Here is a 20816-nt window from a genome sequence, read left to right as displayed (position 1 = left end):
TTTTGTGTTTAGTTTGTTGTCCTTCACCCCGCACCTCCGATTAGCATGGCTGGCTACGTATGGCACGAAAGATGTTCAACATACAATCAAACATATCTCATCTCAAACATTTGAAAGGAGACCCCCCCATAAGGCCGTATTTAGGCACCGAAGTAGCTCTGGCCTACTCGCACCTGGTCATCGTGGACACACGGTTTCAACGCACCTTCCTCGAAGCGCGACGTGTAGTTCTCGATACCCGCGAGGTCCAGGTAATGGTTCCGCCGCTCTATGTTCTCGTCCAGGCAGTAATGGTGCCGCGTGTTGGCTGGGGGGTTCTGGTCACTGTTGTGCCGACTGCAAGCAAAAGCGGAGTGGAGGGGTGAATGTGTAGTTCACATGTGCACGCTCAAACTATTTGGGCAATTTATTTTATTTTACCAGGTAAGGCCCACTGAGCTGCAATATATAGCTCTTTTTCAGATGTGCACTGGCCATCACAAATCATAGCTCAACGAAGTGGCTTATTACGTGGACATGTATCGCAGCCAAATAACTCTTAAAGGCGTGTTCCGAAATGTGGAGAGAGAAAATCTGAGGACCCGGAGAAAAATCCACGTGACCACGGGGAGAGAGACGCAAACTCCAAATATATAGGCGGCAGGGTCGGGATCGAACCCAAAACCTCCTGTACACCAGGTGAGGTAGCTAACATCTCGCCACCATGGCGCCCCAGTGGCAGCACGGGCAACAGATGTACAGGCAGACCCTGACTTACAAACGGGTTCCGTTCCTGAGACCCGTTCGTAAGTTGAACAGTTCGTAAGTCAGAACACAATAATACACTGTATTTAAATGCACATACGGTCAGTGTTATGAAGTGTGTTAGGGTGCAACGAAAAAGGGAAGCATTGTTAAAATCATAAATAAGAATAAATATTGCACCTTTGTATATTTGCCAAACCAAATAGCTCAGCGGTTCTGTTCACGAGTGTGAGTTCACGTTCGCAAGTCGGATGGTCTTACGGAAGCTCGTTCGTAAGTGGGGATGCTCATTATTGGGGCATTCGTAAGTCGTAGACTGTCTTTAATCTGATCCAATTAGAAAAATCCGATTACTTTCGTTACCATCCATCATCTTTCTGGGTCAATAAGATGAGTATAACTTGGTGGCAAGTCAGCAGTGGCGTTTTGAGAGGATGCGGAATTTCCTCCACTGGCTCTGGGTATCATTTAGAGAGATGAGCGCGGATGTAAAAATGCAACAAATTTAACTGCGACCGTTCTCTGTGACTGAACTCTTACCGAAGGTTCCGTTTGTCAGGACCGCCAACCCCGTCGGGGCTCCCCGTGGCACCGGCCCATGTCCCCTGTACGTCTGTGTGAACATGGCGGGAAGCATAGACAGACACATAGACAGATATTCAGACATAAAGACGCATGCAGGCATTCATAGAGACACTCAAGCTCAACGTACAGGCAAGCGAGATTCAGAAATCACTGCTGTAAATCAAATTGAGGTCACCTGATTTAGCATTGCTCGACTGCCTTCCCCCTCAACCCCACAATACATCGACATACAGGCATGCACAATACCAACAACAACAACAGCCGCAATTCACCGCTAACTGGTGGTGACGTCACCACTGTGCTAGGTCCACAAATTCCAAATGACAAAGATCCCCCATTTTTCCTTGTACATGTGTATGTATGTTGAACTTCTTTCGTACCGTACGTAGCCAACCATGCTAATCGAAGCCTTGAACAGATTGTTGGGGCAACTGCTGTTAGCAAGCACTTATGAAGGCCACGTAAGAGGGAGGGTGGCCAACAGCATGCCCGGCCGCCTTTGTCTCACCAGTGCTGATGTTTATACACCAGGCAAGTTGCTCATTAAAGGCTGAGTTTAAATTCGCCACTGATGTCGGCCATGAGCGTGAATGGAACTCGGGAAGCCGGGTTTATAGCGCAGTGCACTAACTGCTGTACCACCGCTCCCCACATTACAACACATATATACACGTACGTATGTAGATACACATGCTTACGCTGAGACATACCCATATGCAATAACGCACGGTAACTCACAGAGACACGCTGACATAACCGAGGACGTAAAAACAACATCAACGGCATTATACACATTGCTGTGGTGTCTAGGCTGTTAGCGAGCACCCATTAAGGAGATCACAGAACATGCAGGGATGATGCTATCAACACAACGCACAACTGACCATCTTTGTCTTATCCGTGGCGATGTTTGCACACAAGGCACAATTGACCTCAGAGATAACTGCAATGGGTTCGGATACCACTTGCCGCTTAAGATGTGCATGGCGAGAGATTTAGTCCAAATAACCAGAATAATGACCAGAATCCTCATAACGTGGGTATTATCGTTAAATACATTTTTTTTAAACGTTTCATTTCCGGACCAAATTTTATACGTGAATTTCTATCAGTAGTATGTGGAATCTGAACCTATTACTGGACATCCCCTAGATTAAATAAGCCTTAAATAAGTACATGACATTCTAATGTGCTGTGCCAGCCTAGGACAGGCCTGTTAATAACACTTGTCTCTCCACAATCTATAAGGCTACGAAGGTAGGGTCATCGTGATGTAACAATTTCACGGTATAAAATACGATATTAGACCCATTGTAATGGCATCGTCCATTTTTCTCAGTGTCATCATAACGTGAGTATTGCTACTTTTTTATATATATATTTGACTTCCTAACTTAAAATTATGAAGTACAAAAATTACAGGTTCAAATTAATAATTAAACGAAGAAGATAAATTATGATTACCATGTAAATTAATGAGTTGTAAAATGTTTCTTGAAGTGATTGATGTTATGGTGGTGATATGACATCATAAATTCCATAGTAAATTTAATTTCGTTAATTGTTTCTTGTATAACTGAAAGCATGTGCTTTAGAAGTGTTACAGGTTGTAGGGTTGCAATGATTAGAAGACTTATTGCAGGCTAAAGTCGAGTGAACGGCCGTTGAACAACTTTTAAATAAATCCTTAATCATACAATAAGTGCACCGAAGAACAAAAACAAGAAAGATTAAAATATGAAACACAATTACGAGGTATTAATGTAAATAAAACATCATAATCGTCATATTGTGAAAGTTAATATCGTATCGCGAAAATTATATATCGGCCACCCCTAAAGGAAGGAAGGCTCTGTGCATTTGCTGCAGACACAAACACTATGAACTAAACAATTAAACTTTTTTTTTTCTTTTACCAGGTAAGGCTCACTGAGCTATACAGCTCTTTTCGATTTAAAGCTTTCGTGACTGCAGGGATTCATCTTCTTGGTTCTTTCGGTAAAGTCACGTAGAAGGGAAGTAATAAAATAATAAAAACAAAACATAATAAAATAAAATAATAATTTATTATGTTTTATTATTTTATTACTTCCCTTCTACGTGACTTTACCGAAAGAACCAAGAAGATATACAGTTCTTTTTCAGAAACGACCTGGCCACAAATGATAGCTCAACGAAGTGGCTTATCACGTGGAAATGTATAGCAGCCAAATACTCTAAACACATGTTTTTAACTGTAGAGGGGAAAAACCAGAGGACCCTAGAAAAAAATCCACCCGACCACGGGGAGAGAGAAAGACACGCAAACTCCAGATATACAGCAGGCGTCAGTGTCGGGATAAAAGCCACGACCTCCTGTATACCAGGCGAGGTAGTTAACATCTCCTCGCCACCGGGGTGCCCACACGGGGAGACGGGCACAGCAGGGGTCACATCGGCGTCTCAGTACCGGTATTCGCTCGTCGCCGCTGGCTCGGGTCTGGCGTGACGCTCAGCTTCACTCGCAGAGTTTTGCTGTTGTTGGGGGAGTGGTTGACAGAGTTGTCCACCACCTCGTAGATTGTGTGCATCAGTCCGGCAATATCCTGGTGGAGGCATCATTATCATTAACATCATCATCATTAACATCACAGATGTTAGTTTAACTGGTTTATTGGCTGTGTTGGGTGGTGGCGGCTTTAACGACACATTTATATATTTACGCGATCTAATCCAAAAAACCTGTATTGTGGATTACTATCATTACTACTCACAAAAGTTTACCAATATAATAATCACAAACACAATGTTCCCCTGACCATACAGTGCAAAAAGTGCTCTGATGCGTTGACCTAGGAGACACCCACAGACTATTATTGTACGTGTGCGTGTATCTATACATATTCTGTATATATATACGTGCTCAATATGCGTCATGGCCCAAAGTGTACCCCTGCTCAAAGAGTGCGAGGCATTGCTCATCTGCCGATGAGCTGATGGTGGAAATTCCACATTCCAGATGGCAGGTGTAGGATTCCCATCCGCAGATGATATGTGGCAAGCGACTTTCTGAAGGCGACCTAGAAACCCCTGGTTCCCACCTCTACCCCAACGTGCACTTCATCCACCAGCAGTTGACAAAGGGCTTTAAATGATGTACTACTATGATTATGAACTCTCGTATTACACATACTACAGGTTAGAAAAAAACCCACCATTAATGCTGCCATAGAACCCAAAAACACGTACATCAGGATAACATTTTGGACAACGGCTCTTCTTCAGAGCAGAGAGGGTAGGAATGTTGCCTCGTAGTTGGAGATTGTATTTTTTGGGGCTTCCCCTAACACAGATCAATGCACATTTTTGGACAAGTTCAAATTTGCACGGTTTTCTCGCCTGCTTAGAGGACTTTTGCCATGGAGTCTTCTGCTCATGGGAAACGGTTCAGGTGTTCAATAATTTTTTTTCTATTTCCCAGCATTTTCAAGGTATTGCACCATCGTGAGATTCAACTCGAGTACATCGCTAAGTCACTTTGCCATTTCTGCTCTGAATTAGGGCCCACTGATTGAAACGTTAACCTGATACTTAAAATTTGTTCTGTTAAGACCGCAGCGTGAATAATAAAGGCAGTTGTTATTTTTTTTACGTGTCAGTATGCTGCTGGCCACTGTGCAGGCCCATTAATAATTTTTGAACATCCACACGTACAGTTTAAATATTTAATGACACGTATTTTGTGGCACACACACACGCGCGTACGTGCGTGCACGCACAGCCACAATCATATTTATATACACTCGCGTAAAAACGAAAGGGCATCGTCGCGTGCTAAACTCATGGCTCACAGTTCTCCCTGAATTTTCGGAAACGCAAACGACAAAAATCTCCGCCCTGTCTCTTGTTCATACTCAGCCAAAAAAAAACACCGCGGGCACGGGCCACCTTGCCCACATTCCCTGGCGAGCCAACGCGAACCCACGGTCGTTCGCCAAAACCCACAAACCCCTCCTGCAACCGCAACAACATTTCGCGCTCGACCACCCCATGCCAAGCCACGTCCCAAATAAGGCTTAGTGGCTCACAAGGGGATTCTTTAGCTGACCTCTCATGGTGAGACTATAGCCAGAGGCTTGTTTGAAATACGTGGGGTGAGCGGGGGGGGCTACACTATTGCATCTGGAAGCACGTTTCTCTGTTCGTGCAGAAGAGCTCGACAAGTGATACCGCACTCTCTGCATTATAAGACGCTCCGGAAAGAACGATGCACTGCCAAACTTGGGCCTGTCTCAATAAGTTATACGAATATGTTCTCTCGCACACAGACAAAGAGAAATATCCCTTGTATAGCCTGAACATACTGGTGGGGCAAGAGCTGTGAGCGAGAACCTATGAAGGCCGGCATGGCACACGAGGGAGTGAGTGGCCAACACGACCGCCTTTGTCTCCTCAGTGGTGATGTTGACACACCACACCAGGTACTTATTTGTTGAGGCTGAGTCGACCAGATAATCGTCACTGGTGTTGGCGGTGAGCGGGAATTGAACTAGGGTCGGCGGGTTCGTAGCGCAGCGCGCTAACCGTTACACTACCGCTCCCCACAATGCGCACACACACACACGCACACCTACCAGATTATAAGAAGCAACCCCCAATTTTTGCATTAAAATATAGGGGAGAAAGTGCGTGTCATAATCCAGGGAATACGGTAAGTTTCATAAGACATGGGTGTACTTAGAGGCAAGGTTGGTAAGACGTGCAGTGGTGGAAATTGTGGGATGCACCCAAATGTAAGGCAATGATATTGTGTATATCGGAGGCAGTACAGCAAGTAGTTTTGTGTGATTTCCTCGTTAACATATAGGTGGCTGTTTCTCTAAGCATGAAATATTGTTTGCAAATATCAATATACTAAAACTAATTCAGGGAAGCATTGCAAAGCAGGACTAAGTTGAAAAAAGTCAATTAAACTTTCCCTGAAGGATAAAGAGGAATAAATATATCCAACGCTCGGAGGTGGGGGCCTCAAGCATAGCTGTGAACATTCCACGAAGTTGGGATCTCATTCCGCCAAGTCAAGAACTCATGTAAACACATCATTCAACTCAATAAGCAAGGCATAACACATCTTTTGCTGAGGAATGTTGGACATATTTTGTGATGCAATTGTGTTAAAAAAAAAGTTGTAGCGTCGTGTCATCTTCTAATAGGTAAATACAATTGCTTTACGAAATTGCAAAGGCAGGAGAGGAGATGTCACGCGAGGGAATGGCTCAGGAAGATGACACTGCAGAACTAATTCTGGACTATTTTCAACGAGCCTCTCTCTCACTCAACACTAGATGGCAGTCCTTCGCACTTTCCTTTGTTATAATTATAATGATGGCAATTATGCCATTACGTGTTTACACATTTTCGCCTTCAGACATGGCGATTGCTAAATTATGCAAATTAACCAATGTGTGTATGTATGTATGTATGTTGAAGTTACACAAATAAATGTGCTGTGTGCAATCGTTAGTCATAGCTGTCAACCCATACGGTTTACCCCATATTCTTGTACAGGGAAATTGAGTTTTCAGTTCCATACGGCGTACGGCCGTTTCAATACGGGCAAAAAGAAAGTGTCTATTAGTTTGTGTTTCTTCCTTGCGATGGGACTTTGTAGGATGAACGTTGAGATGTATAAGGGGCACGGGGTGACCAATAAGGTCTGCACTGGTCTGTAATAAGGTAGGGCACTGACAAGGGGCTGTTGACAGGTGTGGGTTATTGATTGGCATTGCCGCCCCGGTGGAATGGTGGGATGGTCAAAGAGGCCGCTCGTTCAATTGCACAGGGCAGCAGTTGACACCAAGGGGCGAGTTTCTTCAATCCATCTCCCTCTGTCCACCCAGCAATATAAATAGTTACACCGCAGGGAGGGAGTCAATCATCAGGTCACGTGGCGTGGGATCAAGTGCGGGGACTCCCGCCTCTTGGCCAACGTGGAAGAGTAGGCCAATGGACCTTCTCGAGGGGCTCACGGGAGTTTCTCCTGGTGGAGGCCCTTCCACCAGCGGTGGCGTGAGAAAGGCGTTGCAGGGCTGCGCCGCCACCTAGCACTGATCTGAGGGCATCAGACTTTCTATTCTTGAAAAACCTGTTTCATTAATCAGCAGCTGTCTGGACTTGAACCCAGGGTTTAAGTGGTGCCCAACTGAGTGCGCTGGCAAGGCCCATTATGGGCCCGCCTGGGCTATTCAGCCATCTCCTACCATGGTAAACCTGATAACTGGAACACAGCCAGTCAATCCAGAGGCTTACTTTCGAGGCAAAAACAAAGCCAGTTTCGTTTCATTGCTCCGTTAAACAAAATGAGTGTGTGCAGTACAACATGTGGCTTGTAAACCAACATGGAAACACAATGTCGGAGGAAAATGCAGCCTAACGTTCGGGGAAGGGTAATGAGTCTGCCCACACCTGACTCCAGTAAAGCTCGGTTTAATGCAAGGCACGCGTTGCATTTGCGAACTGGAGGAATCCATGCCCCACGTTGCCTGCTGCTGGAGATTTGTGCAGTTTCATGGCCTCTGTTGGGAGAGTCGTTTGCACGTGGGTTGGTTTAAACTGGAGCCGTTTTGAAAACGTGCGTGTGTGGGTTTTATATTATGATTATTTTATATACGCAGCACACAGCATGTAAAGATTAAGGTAATGTATTGTATTGTATAGGGGTACGAAGCACAAAAACATCACCGCCCCTTCATCACTTCTAACGACACGTATACACAGTATACACTCGGCTAATGTTTGAGGCAATGGCCCTTCTTGCAGGCAGACCGACGAAATAGAGAGAACAGATCGGCTGGGAGAGCAACATTCACATCTTGGCGGAGGTTCACGCTTTGTCTGATTTCACTGGGGGAGCAAAACACGTTCCAACGTCTCCGTTACCAGCAGTGGCGGAAATCGCCAAAGCGACGATGTAAACTAAACTAAAAACTAAACTTTTTTTTTATTTTACCAGGTAAGGCCCACTGAGATATACGTCCCTTTTTCAGAAGCGACCTGGCCACGAATGATAACTCAACGAAGTGGCTTATCACGTGGAAATTTATAACAGCCAAATACTCTGAATGCACGTTGATTCTAAATGTGGAGGGACAAAGCGGAGGACCCAGAGAAAAGTCCACGCGACCACGGAGAGAGAGACACACAAACTCCAAATATACAGCAGGCGTCAGGGTACGGATCGAACCCACGACCTCCTGCATACCAGGCGAGGTTGTTAACATCGCCACCGTGGCACCCCGTTGTGTTTCGGCTGTCATGAATCCGGTGAAGTGCGGCCTTCAACGGAGATCACACTCCACCGGCCAGGTGGGACAGTGACAGAACCCTTCAGTGCCCACTTGGGAATTGACAGGGCCCACATCCTCATGGGGTCAATGAAATCAGTACCGCTGTGTGGTGTAATCCACGGTGATTATCCTATGCCGGGAGTGGCCATTGCCAAGGGAATGTCGGAATATTCACTCCTAGGACAGAGCCATCAACAGGCTTATGAATAAGCACGTTTTCATGCTTGTTTGAGCCTGTCAATTATGCTTATTCAATGGGACAGCAGATTTGTTATTGTTTTATTTATTTGGGAATATTTTCCAGATGCTCGATGGATTGTTACATCGCAGGATCGTGAGAGGTGATACCAGCTCGACTAGGCCTTCATCCAGCAGTGGATTGACCATGGCTGATTGATGATGATTTTCCAGCGCAACAATGGTTCCACGTATGTATGATATCAAAGAGAGAGGATGAATGTCAACAATTGATCTGATTAAATACACGGCATTGGATTCAATCGCATTGAACTGAAGCAGATGACAGTGTAGAGCTCTGTAAGCAAAAGTTTAATTTCAGCCAGGTCTGTCTGGGTTGGCGACCCGGAAATTAATTCCATTCACCGCATCCAGCATACGCGCTCGCTACTCATCATGTAGTTATCTACCAACGACCTGGGAAATATTCAGTGAGGAATTAAGCCCCCACCCCCCGCCGTCCCCCGGCCCGTAATAATAGTGCAGCTTACCTCCCGAGTCACTTTCCCACTGTTGTCAAAGTCATAGAGCGTAAAGGTCCATTCCTGCCTGTTGCCCTCAGCCACTGAAACATCACATTCCATCTCCTGCTTTCACACAAGTCAAGAACACACACACACAGACACGCACACGCAAAAGGATCCTCCTCATACCCGTCGAAATATCCATCTGACAAGTGCCTTACTTCAACATCAACATCAGCCAACGTCCACGCTGGCAGTATGCACAGATTGAGAACTGCCTTCATTAGATTAATCAGCTTGCAGATTTTTGTTGTTACAATTCAATCAGCACACATTAAGGCCTAAATGGTGCACGAGGGGTGGTGCGCACAGAACAATGTCCAGCCACCTTTGTATCGCCTACACTGATGTTTGCATACAGCACCAGGTACTCATTTTGGGTTGAGTTAACCAAGGGTATTTTCGGATACCGCATGTCATGAATGTGTTTGAATGGGAATCAAATGCAGCTCACCAGACTCCCTGAACCACAAACTCAAAGACAAAACACATCCCATATGGGTATATAGACATTTGGGGCAATTGCTGTGAGTGAGCAGCTGTGAAGGCTGGCAGGGATGACTTGGCCAGAGCCATACCCAGCCACCTCTCTACCCAGTTATATTTCCACACAGTACCAGGCAGGACATTCTCTTAACACTGAGTCGAACTAGGGAAGGCCCAGGTTCAGTTCAGATAAAAACCACTGATGTTGGCCATGAGCAGGAATCAATCGCAGGTTTATGATGGATACGCATGCACACAAGACAAAGATCCCCCATATAGTCGAAACAGACTTTTGGGGAAAGTGCTATTAGCGAGCATTTATGAAGGCTGTCATGGCACACGAGGGGTTGGGTGGTCAGCATCATGCCCGGCCGCCTTTGTCTTCATAATGATGTTTACAGCACACCGCACTCGGTGGAGATTTAAAGCTGAGTCGACCAAGGGGAGGCCCAGGACCGGCTCAGATAATCGTCACTGGTGTTGGTCGTGAGCAGGATTCCAACTCGGTTTGCCGGGGTTCGTAGCGCAGCGTACTAATCACTGGGTCACCGCAGTGTGTGTTTGCGCCGCGCATGCCGTGCACATGCGCACACCAGGACACACTCGCATGCCGTGCACATGCGCACACCAGGACACACTCGCATGCCGTGCACATGCGCACACAAGGACACACTCGCACGCCGTGCACATGCGCACACCAGGACACACTCGCACGCCGTGCACATGCGCACACCAGGACACACTCGCATGCAATGCACGCTCGCGATTCCCCTCTCTGTGTCTGGGTAGACCACTGGGACAAATCCGGAGCGCAAACAGCAATTACGGAGAACAGCTCACGGCAGGGTGGCAATGCCACGCCAAGTGCCTTGCCGCCTGTGATCTGCAGAGTGCCGATATTGACACAAGGCATCAGGCGCTGAACTTCTTTTCAGTATGAGCTCAACTAACAGAGGTCCATGCGAGGTTTTCAGACACCAATCTCAACTGATGTTGTACATATATATGCACACACACACACACGAGTGTGCATCGTCAGGATTGAAATATAATTGTAGTAAAAACACAACGCGCTAACCAAACTTCAAAGACACGTAAAGATATGCCGATTATGTACCCAGGAAAGTCTCACTGCGCATCACGGCTCTTTTTCAGGAGGGTTCCATATTGGGGTGTTCGACCACTGTGCCGTTAATGGTTATTTGGCACGTGGGAGGACATTTGCATGACCAGAGAAAACCCATACATACGAGGGGATAAGACTCAAGGCTCCGCAAACATCATTTATATCCGCAGACAGACAAAATAAATGCAATCTACATGTGAATGTTCGTCTGCTTGCCACCTCATAGACAACAATAATATGCCTACAACACCTGCAAAGCATTGGTGGTCTGTCATCCAATCACGAGCCCAGGCCCAGCATACCAAATCTCCCAAGATCTGATGAGATCAGATGCGTGAATTTGGCCTTCGGCAGTGCTTTCTTCGTACGTGAAACAGCGATATGTTGTTCATGGACTACCGGGGCCAAAAGCCTCTGGATGCTGATGATGCTGGACCCATAAACTTTGGTGGCAATTGGCCCACAGGCCTAGATGCTGCCATGCCTACTAAGTAAATAAAAATAAATGTTACATATCGCCATTCACACGAGGCCTCACAGCGCTTTACAATTCAATGCCAGTAATAAAAAAAACTTAACATTAACACTAAGAGCAAAACAACCCCGCACAGATGGATATGCAAGAGAAATTAAACGTGTTTTTAAACGAGCCCTAAAAACCTCGACTGTCGGAGCATCCCTAAGGGACCGGAGCAAGACGTTCCACAAACGAGGCGCCTGACTACACTGGAAGCTCTGTCACCCATTGATCGCAGATTTGTCCTCGGTACACTTTGGGTGTCCGGATTTGTGTGGATAGAAATTGCCAGACAGGGGCAGCATACGGTTTCGGCAGATCTCTGCCTTGTCAGCGCCGATTGTGTGTAGTGTCGTCATCTGCCCTGGAGTCCCGTCCCGTGTTCTCCCCTCGCTCGCCGCCCCGTTGCCCGGCTCTGCTGTGCAGCCTCTTCTGACGCTTTGACCGGGCTTCTGCTCCGTTCTTGTTCTGCCCTGGATGAGGCTGCGACATCGCTCCCATCCGTCCCCCCCCCCCCCCCCGGCTCTTTTCCTTGCTTTAACCTGATTGTCTCCCCAGTTTTTCACAGCATCCTGAGATGTGCTCGCATATATATAGATGCTGTACGTGTGATTATTATTAGTAGGAGTCAAGTAAACTTCAGAGTTTGTCTTTGTTAATGTGGGAATTGGGGTGGCACTCATCTGCCACTGCAATTAGACATCCAGCGATGGGAATTCCACATTCCCATGGCGGTATCCAGTCTATTCATAAGACTACCGCTGTTTGATGTCCTTCAAAGTGGTACTTATTTAATCGTCCCCAGAGGGATTATGGCCTGAGTTTACCCTGGACTGAAATGTGAAGTTGCAACGTACGCTCGATTCGAATGTTCTAAACACAGCACACCCATGGAGATTATTTGCTGTTAGCGAGCGCCTATTTAGGTGGAATGGCACAAAGGTCAAACCGCCTTGCTTGCTCTGGCAATCAGGAGAAGGTTCGAGCCAAGTTTGTTTTAAAGTATTTTTCGAGTTCGGTAAATTAAAGTTCTGCTATGTCGAAAAGTAATAATATTATTATTTTTCTATCTACGTGACTTTACCGAAAGAACCAAATAATGTTGCTGTGTCATTTGCTCACAGTTGTGAATCCCTTGCGAGGGCAAATTATTAAGAGTGCCCTCATATGTTGGTGGTTAGTAATGGAACATTCCTCTTTATATATAGGGGGGTGTGGGGGGGTGATTAGATTTTGCAATCTGCCAAAAGTCCATCTCCCTCAGGAATATATAAATCATACTGAGGCGTATTTTGTGGTTGGACGTTGTGTGCCTAATTCGTGCCGGTGCCGTGTGCAGGAGCTTCTGTTTGCGGTGAACGTCCGAATGCGACTTTGCGTGTTGGTGCCGATGCATGCACAAAGACTAATATATACCGAGAAAGTCAAACGCGTGTAAGTGTAAGCAAACATAAGAGGGAAAGGAAAAACACACACACAAACAATGATACAAATACACAGCATACTAAGACAACGATCCCCCATACAGCCTTTAACAGACTGTCGGGGCAAGTGCTGTTACAAGTCATAGTTGTTAGTTAGGCCGCGCAATGATTTGAAGACATTTGTGTTGTTAAGAACCCTTCAGCACCCGACGCAGCCAACCAAATTAAATTGTCACGCGGTGTACACGTGTGAAAGTATGTGGTCTGATTTCAAATCCCAGCCATGGCTCACATCTTGACTAAAAACTTTTGTGACTGCAGGAAATCATATTCTATGGTTCTTTCGGTAAAGTCACGTAAATAGAAAAATGATAACAATAAAATAATAAAAATAAAAATGAAAATAAAGTGAATAAAAAATAATGAAATAAAATCATTCATATTCTTTTTGTATTCACTTTATTTTCATTCTAGATTTGAAGCTTTCGTGACTGCAATGATTCATATTCTCAGGTTTTTTCGGTAAAGTCACGTAGGTAAAAACATTAAAATTAATGAAAGTAAAATAAAACAAAACAAAAATAAAATTCACGACGTTTCGGAGGCAACACAAGTCTCCTTCATCAGGTGGGACCGTCACAGCCGAATTAGCTGCATCAAGTGAAGCAATGATTCAAGATGTAATCCCTTATAAGCAAGTTGAAGGGAGGTGGAGAGGGGGGGGGGAGAGCTTATCAGGCTACCACAGCCTGATAAGCTCTCCCCCCCCCCTCTCCACCTCCCTTCAACTTGCTTATAAGGGATTACATCTTGAATCATTGCTTCACTTGATGCAGCTAATTCGGCTGTGACGGTCCCACCTGATGAAGGAGACTTGTGTTGCCTCCGAAACGTCGTGAATTTTATTTTTGTTTTGTTTTATTTTATTTTCATTCTTATTCTTTTATTGTTATAAAAAAATAATCTATGTGACTTTACCGAAAGAACCATAGAATATGGCTCGCATCATTGGTAAGTGATATCTAAACTGCTCCTTGGTCCCCCTTCACCAACATGCACTGAACAGCATGTTCAATTATGGCCACATAATTCCCACGATGTTACAGTGTCGGTAGAACTTCGTCCAACAATGAATTGGCAAAGAGCCTTAATGTATAATTATCATGACTACCATGTAAGTGTGGGTGTGTGTGTCGATATAGATTGGTGGCATGGGGATTAGCACACTGTGCTAAAATCCTGGAGGCCTGGGTTCAATCAATGGCCATGCATATCAACGGAAATTGTCTCTCCTTGGTCAGCTCAGATTTAAATGAATACCTTTTTTATTTTACGAGGTAAGGCCCACTGAGCTATGTAGCTCTTTTCTAGAAGCGACCTCGCCACAAATGATAGCTCAACGAAGTGGCTTATAACTTGTAAATTTAGAGCAGCCAAATACTATAAACGCATCTGTATAAATGTGGAAGGAAAAAACGGAAGACCCAGAGAAGAATCCATCCACGGGGAGAACACACAAACTCCAAATATACAGGTGTCAGGGTCGGGACTTAACCCACGAGCTCCTGCATGCCAGGTGAGGTAGTTAACATCTTGTCACAACGGTACCCTATACATAGTCCAGCGTGTGACAATCAGCACTGGAGAGATGAAGGCAACCAGGCATGTTGCTTGGCACCATGCTGCCCTTAATTGGTGTTCCTTAACTGCACCTACGCCGACAGAGTTTAATAAGCCAATTGTTCTGGTTTTAGCTCACTGTAAAGTTTAAAATAAAAATTTCCAACCAAATGTAGCAATTAGATACATCTGATGGCTGCATTTTAGATAAATCTATGATTAGCACAGTTAGCTACGTACTGTGTGAAAGAAGTTCTACGTACATACGTACATCCGATTGCTAAATTTGTTCGTGGGAACTGTTCATAAATTAATGTGGCCAGATGACTACGTGACCTAACACAAAAATCTATTGCAAAATGCGATATTGGCTGCAAAAACCAAAGCGTTAAGTGCTTCCTGCGAGTATCGATGAAGGCTGGCACGGTACGCAACGTGATGGAGTGGTCAGCACCACGCCGAGCCGGCTCTGTCCACCCACTGATGTTTACACCCTGCACCAGGTACTCATTTAAGGCTGAGTTGACCTAGGGTATGGCCAGGACTGGTTGAGATAATCGCCAGTATTGTGGTTAAAAAAATAGAGAACCCACGCAGAGCACACACGCAATCCGCGTGGACATAATAGCACTGCCACATGGACACGCTGAGATTAGCCTCGTGGACCACAGGAGGCGCGTGCTTTTAGGGAGCACCTAAAATCAGCGCAGCAACATACCAGGCCTACTTTATCTCCGCAGTGTCGGCATTCACACACTGACGCAGGTACTCATTTATGGCTGAGTCAACCTAGGAAACGCCTAGAGCAGTCTTAGACATCGCATGCCGCCGATGTATTTTGCTAGGACTCAAATGCAGGTCACCAGGATGGTAGTGCAGTGCGATAACCAATGAGCTCCTGCACCTTACAGTCATACAAGACAAATACAAACACCCCCCCTTATAGGCGAAACAAACTGTTTTGGCAAATGCTGTTCGCAAGCAGCAGAAATGATGAAGGCTGGGGTGGCACACGAGCGGGTGAGTGGCGAGCACCACGCCCAGCCACCGTTGTTTTCCTCGTGGCGATGTTCACGTTCCACAACTCGCACTAATTTGAGGCTGAGTCAACGTAGGGGAGGCCCATGATTGGTTCAGATAATCGTCACTAATGTTGGCCGTGAGCGGAAATCTATCTCGGGTTGCTGGGTTGGTAGGCCAGAGCGCTAAACCACGATTCCACTGCTCCCCACAGTCATGCACATGAACACGCACACACGTAATCGTCACGGGTACAATCATCTAAGCAGGTGGCACTGTGACAGTGTGGGGTAAAAACACGCACGTGTTACCTCAAGCTCAGATGTCATTGGCTGACGGGCAGTCCAAATTCCGGAATTTCATGATTTGTGCAAGCGAAGAGGCTGACTAAATGAGTTGTGTGTGCAAGTAAGTAATCTATATCGAACCACAACCATGGCTAACATAATTGGTAAGTGATATCTGAACGTGTTCAAATATGGCCACGTAACTCCCACGACACCCTTCGTCCAAAAATGAATTGGCAAAGGTTTTAATTAATAATTATTATTACTGCCATGCAAGTGTGGGTGTGCGTCGGTCCAGAGTGGGTGTGTGCGTGTCGATTAGCACGGTTGGCTACGTACGGTGCAACATAAGTTCAACATACATAGAGAATAGCACACTGCGCTACAATCCTGAAGACCTGGGTTCAATTAATGGCCACACATATCAATGCCAATTGTCTCTCCTTGGTCAGCCTAGGTGTAAATGAATAACTAGTGCATTGTGTGACCATCAGCAGCGGAGAGACAAAGGCAGCCAGGCATGTTGCTGGACACCAGCCTCTCATGTGCGATGCTGTCCTTAATTGGTGTTCATTATCAGCACTTACGCCTGCCAGAGTGCAAGGTTGAAGAGGTCACCAGTGTCTCTGCGTGGGCGTATGTGCACACGCGCACATGCACATGTGTGCGTGCGTACTTGGTGGGGTGTGTAGACATCACTACTGGGGAGACAGAGACGTGGTGTTGGCCACCCACCCCTTCGCGTGCCGTGCCGGCCCTCATAGGTGCTGCTCGCTCACAGCACTTGCACCCAACAGCCTGTTAAGGCTACACGGGGGGTCTTTGTTTGCACTCACGTTAAAGTTGAGCCGTTTCTTGAAGGATGAGTTCAAGGGACCAGGATGAGAACCCAGCTTCTCCTCCTCCACAGGCCTGGGACTTGATCCTTCCCCTCTCTTCTGGAAAACTGCTCAATGCAAAAACACGAACAAACACAAATTCGTACAAACCACCTCTTGCCTAAGTTTTGAAGCGCAAATCAATACACTGGTGGCGAGGTGCATAGCGTTTGGCACGCCCCACCAATTAACCTGCAGCCTAAGTTCGATTCCTGGCCTTGGCTAACAGTGGCGACTGATATCCGAACCAGCTATTCACCAATGCTTTGACGCAGCCATTAAATCCTCTTTTATTTTTTTTATGCCTTTCAACGTTCAGCAAGTGTGCAAGGCCAACGTATGCAGGCCTGTGGAAGAGATACATAGATGACACGTTTGTCATCTGGCCACATGGCCTGCCAGCACTGAACCATTTTTTCAACCACATCAATTCCATACACCCATCCATCAAATTCACCATGGAAGGTGGAAAATGATGGCAAGCTACCATTCCTGGATGTTTTGATCGAGAAGAGGCCTGATGGCTCGTTGGGACATTCCGTCTACAGGAAAACCACCCACACGGATTCCTATCTAAAGCCTGACTCCCACCACCATCCAGCCCAGAAGAACTCCCTCATCAAAACACTACACCATAGGGCCCGCTGCATCTCCGACCAGCGCCACCTAGCCAGTGAACCGGAGCATGTACACCAAGCCCTCAAGATGAATGGATACTCAGACCACACAATCAGCAAAGCTGTAGCCCCAATCATGGGAAGACAACTATCTGAGGACCCAATAAAACTATCAACTTGCCATACATAGCAGGTGTTATTAAAAAGATTTCCAAAATCTTAAACAAACACAAGATCCAGGTCCGATTCAATACAGTACACAAAATCCGTGATTTGATCCCATCTGTGAAGGATGTCATTCCTGACATGCAATACCCTGGTGCAGGGGCGGTTTCTTCATTAGGGCGATTGGGCGACGCACCACCAATGTCATTCAACCACAGAGTCACGCTAGCCGTCACTGTGCCTCTGGATATAGTCCAATCAGCGTCATGTCATGTTCTGTGGAGTACCGCCTCTTTTTGGGCGATTTCACTCCGGCTGAGAATCGCCCCGAGTGTTCCCATAGACTTACATTCAAATATGTTTTTTTTCGAACGGGGGGCGCTGCAATGCATTCTCTATGGCTTCCGGGAAGGCTCGCACTAACGTGCTTACGTCATCATACGTAAGCACGTTTCATCCAACAATATTATTTGTCGCCACCTAGTGGAATCTTTAATAAAAGAAACTTGAGTGGATTGTATTAATAGTGAGTATAGAAACAAACAAGATGTATTGTAAGAGTCACTTTATTTTTCATTAATATTAAAGAAGTGAAGTTGCCTTTACATGCTTAAGCTGTTAATTTATCCTTTGCATGGGTGGACCTTATCCTTATAAATCATCCAGACATTTGCCCCCCCTGAGAGATTTTGCAGGAGCCGCCACTGCCCTGGTGTCTACAAACTAAGTTGTGTCTACGGCAGCAGTTACATTGGGGAAACGAAACGACATGTCTCGGACTGTGTTTGCGAACACAAGGCAGATTTTAAATACGGCAGAACCAATACCTCTGGAGTGCCTGATCATGGTTATAACGCAGTGTGCGCGCACGATATTGTTTTTTTCCGAGACCAAGGTACTTTGCAAACCTTCGGGCTACTATAAAAGATTTGTCCATGAAGCCATCCAGATATATAAACACAGAGACAATTTCAACCGAGAAGATGGGTATAAGCTGAGCAATCATTGGAAGGACGTTATTAACCAAGCAAAGTCGTAACTTGCTGTGGTGCTTCCATTCTTCCCTGCCGTTTGGCTGTTATCTCCGACTCTCTGAGTTGCATTGCCTTGTTAGGTGCCTCTGCATTAACGGGATTGGGGTCTCACTAACATGGCCACTTCTGTTCCCTTAGCCTCGATGTATCGATGGTTCTGGCTGTATGATGGGCTGTGTCACTGGCGCGACCACCGTTGCGGTGGTTCCCTTGCGTGGACGCTCTTGCCTCATAGCGCAGCTTGTGTTACACATAGAAATGACATTAACTTACTAATCCCCCTAATCTCCCTGCCTAATCTCTCCCATCAACATAGTGCTAATCTCCCATTAACACTGCTGTTGTGCGCATATGCGGGGACGATACTCTTATGTGGCGACGGAAGCTCATTTCATATCTCTCTCCCTAATCTCTCTTTCCCTAATCTCCCCCATTAACACAACTGATGTGCTTACGTCCGGGGATGGAATTCCTTTCCAGCGCAGACCCTGCTTGCTTGCCCATCTCCACATAAATAACCTCTTGTTGTAACAGCTCTCTCGCTGGTTCAGCAGTTCCACTGCTGGATATTTTTTTCCGCCTGAGGACGACCACTTGTGTTGCGATCGAAACGTCGTGATATTATTTTTTATTTTATTTTTCTACCTACGTGACTTTACCGAAAGAACCAAAAAGTATACAGGCCGTATGGACATTGGAAAAATAATAAACATAATTCACTGCAATCCCCAGCTGTGATCTTGGAAAATAAAAAGGAGATTTAGTAAAGGGGTGGCGTGGTGGTGACAGCAGAGGGAGACAGAAATGAGACGATAGCAGGAGAGGAAAACAAGGAGGAGAAGTCGGGCAGTCTGGAATCACACAAAGGGTCAAGGGTTAGGTGAGAAGCAAATCAATCAAGGGGACCAGATCCCTGTCTCCACGGCCAGTGATTCCTGCAATCGAGCCCAATTGAAACAGATTCTGACGTTCACGATAAATGCACCAAATCGGTTCAAGGAATCCTGACTCTGCTGACGAGTCACTGAATGTCAAAACTGGTTTCGAGTTTTTGCTTGTATTTAACCAATGCTGCTGAAAAGATCCTATCCCCAGAAAGCCATGCGCTTATTTATGTGAAAAGACAAATACTTGGAAGTAGGTATTTATGTCTGCTTAGTTATTTTGTTGCATATCGCTAATGTATTCTGAGCAGATGGGCACAAACAACGCCCAGACAATGGTCCCCTATTTCAACATCTATTACAGAATCTTGGTTTAAGGTGCCGTGTGCGAAGCTACTGGTGGAAAATCTACACTCCTATGGCAGGGCCAGTCTATAACAACTCATCAGGGCAGCCACACTCTTGACGTCACACAACCACAGTCCCGTTTTATTAAATGTGCCGTGACTCAGAATCAGAATACGTATTTCTACTGGAGGAATCCCATGAACTATAAAGCTCATTTTCTCATATGTCCAGTATTTTCATCGGTATCGAGACTCAGTGGGGCTCTCCTGGATAAATGAGTACATTTTTGTTGAAATATAGATTCCACTCCCACCTGGCACTTATCTTCTTAACTTATCAAGATTTATCTAACATCTTTGCTAAGGCGCTTTACAGCAATTACACAATTGTGCACAGGATGGTAATGATTTGAAATTAAGAAGTGGGTTATTGTAAGCAGGTGGTGTAGTTTTGATGCCGGTAGAACAAGGCGGGTTCATAAGGAGGGGTTGGGATAGTCCTGATCGTAGTTGGGGGGGGGGCTGAAAAGTAATGAGGCTTCGTTGCATTGGGAAGACAAAGGTGGTCGGGGAGGGGTAGGAGCCAGGAGGGGGAAGGGAGTCCAGAGCTGGGCTAGAACCATTATGGAGGCCTGTAACTTGGCTGGCAACGTGACAGAGCCTGCCCTTGTCTCCCCAGTACTGAAGTTGACCACACCACTCACAACAGACACGCATTTTAAAATCAAAATGCAACTTAATAATACGAATAATAATTCAAAAGCATGTGTTAATCCACTGCTTGATGAAGGCTTCCCTATGTAACTGGTTTACAGGATGCAAGCTCGCTTTTGCTTTAAAAAACAGGCGGGAAAAAGGCGTGTTTTAATCCAGAGAATATGTTAGATTTCTTTATCCACGTTAGCGTGAACATGTTTTATATGCCCCGAAATTAATAATAAACACAATTTATAACGCGCGCATATTTAACGAATCGGTCAAAATGTTACATTGAGA

The 20816-nt window shown here is 45.7% G+C and overlaps 1 protein-coding gene across 3 annotated transcripts in view; it reads right to left on the bottom strand.

Annotated features, from left to right (window-relative positions):
* Positions 1-20816, bottom strand: part of LOC144936937 (protein naked cuticle homolog 2-like) — a 109977-nt gene that overhangs the window by 9394 nt on the left and 79767 nt on the right. The window contains exons 5-9 of one of the 3 annotated variants that reach the window (XM_078864177.1): positions 16732-16841; positions 9383-9481; positions 3779-3914; positions 1285-1357; positions 206-336 (exon numbers count right to left, since the gene is read on the bottom strand). In XM_078864177.1, coding sequence (XP_078720303.1) covers positions 206-336; positions 1285-1357; positions 3779-3914; positions 9383-9481; positions 16732-16841 — 549 coding nt within the window. The remainder of the gene's footprint in view (positions 1-205; positions 337-1284; positions 1358-3778; positions 3915-9382; positions 9482-16731; positions 16842-20816) is intronic. The other 2 variants (XM_078864178.1, XM_078864179.1) reach the window with 2 other exon arrangements.

Source organism: Lampetra fluviatilis, chromosome 17, assembly GCF_964198595.1.
Source record: "Lampetra fluviatilis chromosome 17, kcLamFluv1.1, whole genome shotgun sequence".
Lineage (NCBI taxonomy): Eukaryota > Metazoa > Chordata > Hyperoartia > Petromyzontiformes > Petromyzontidae > Lampetra > Lampetra fluviatilis.
The sequence above is the reverse complement of the archived record's forward strand: the minus strand, read 5'-3'. Positions and strand labels throughout refer to the sequence as shown.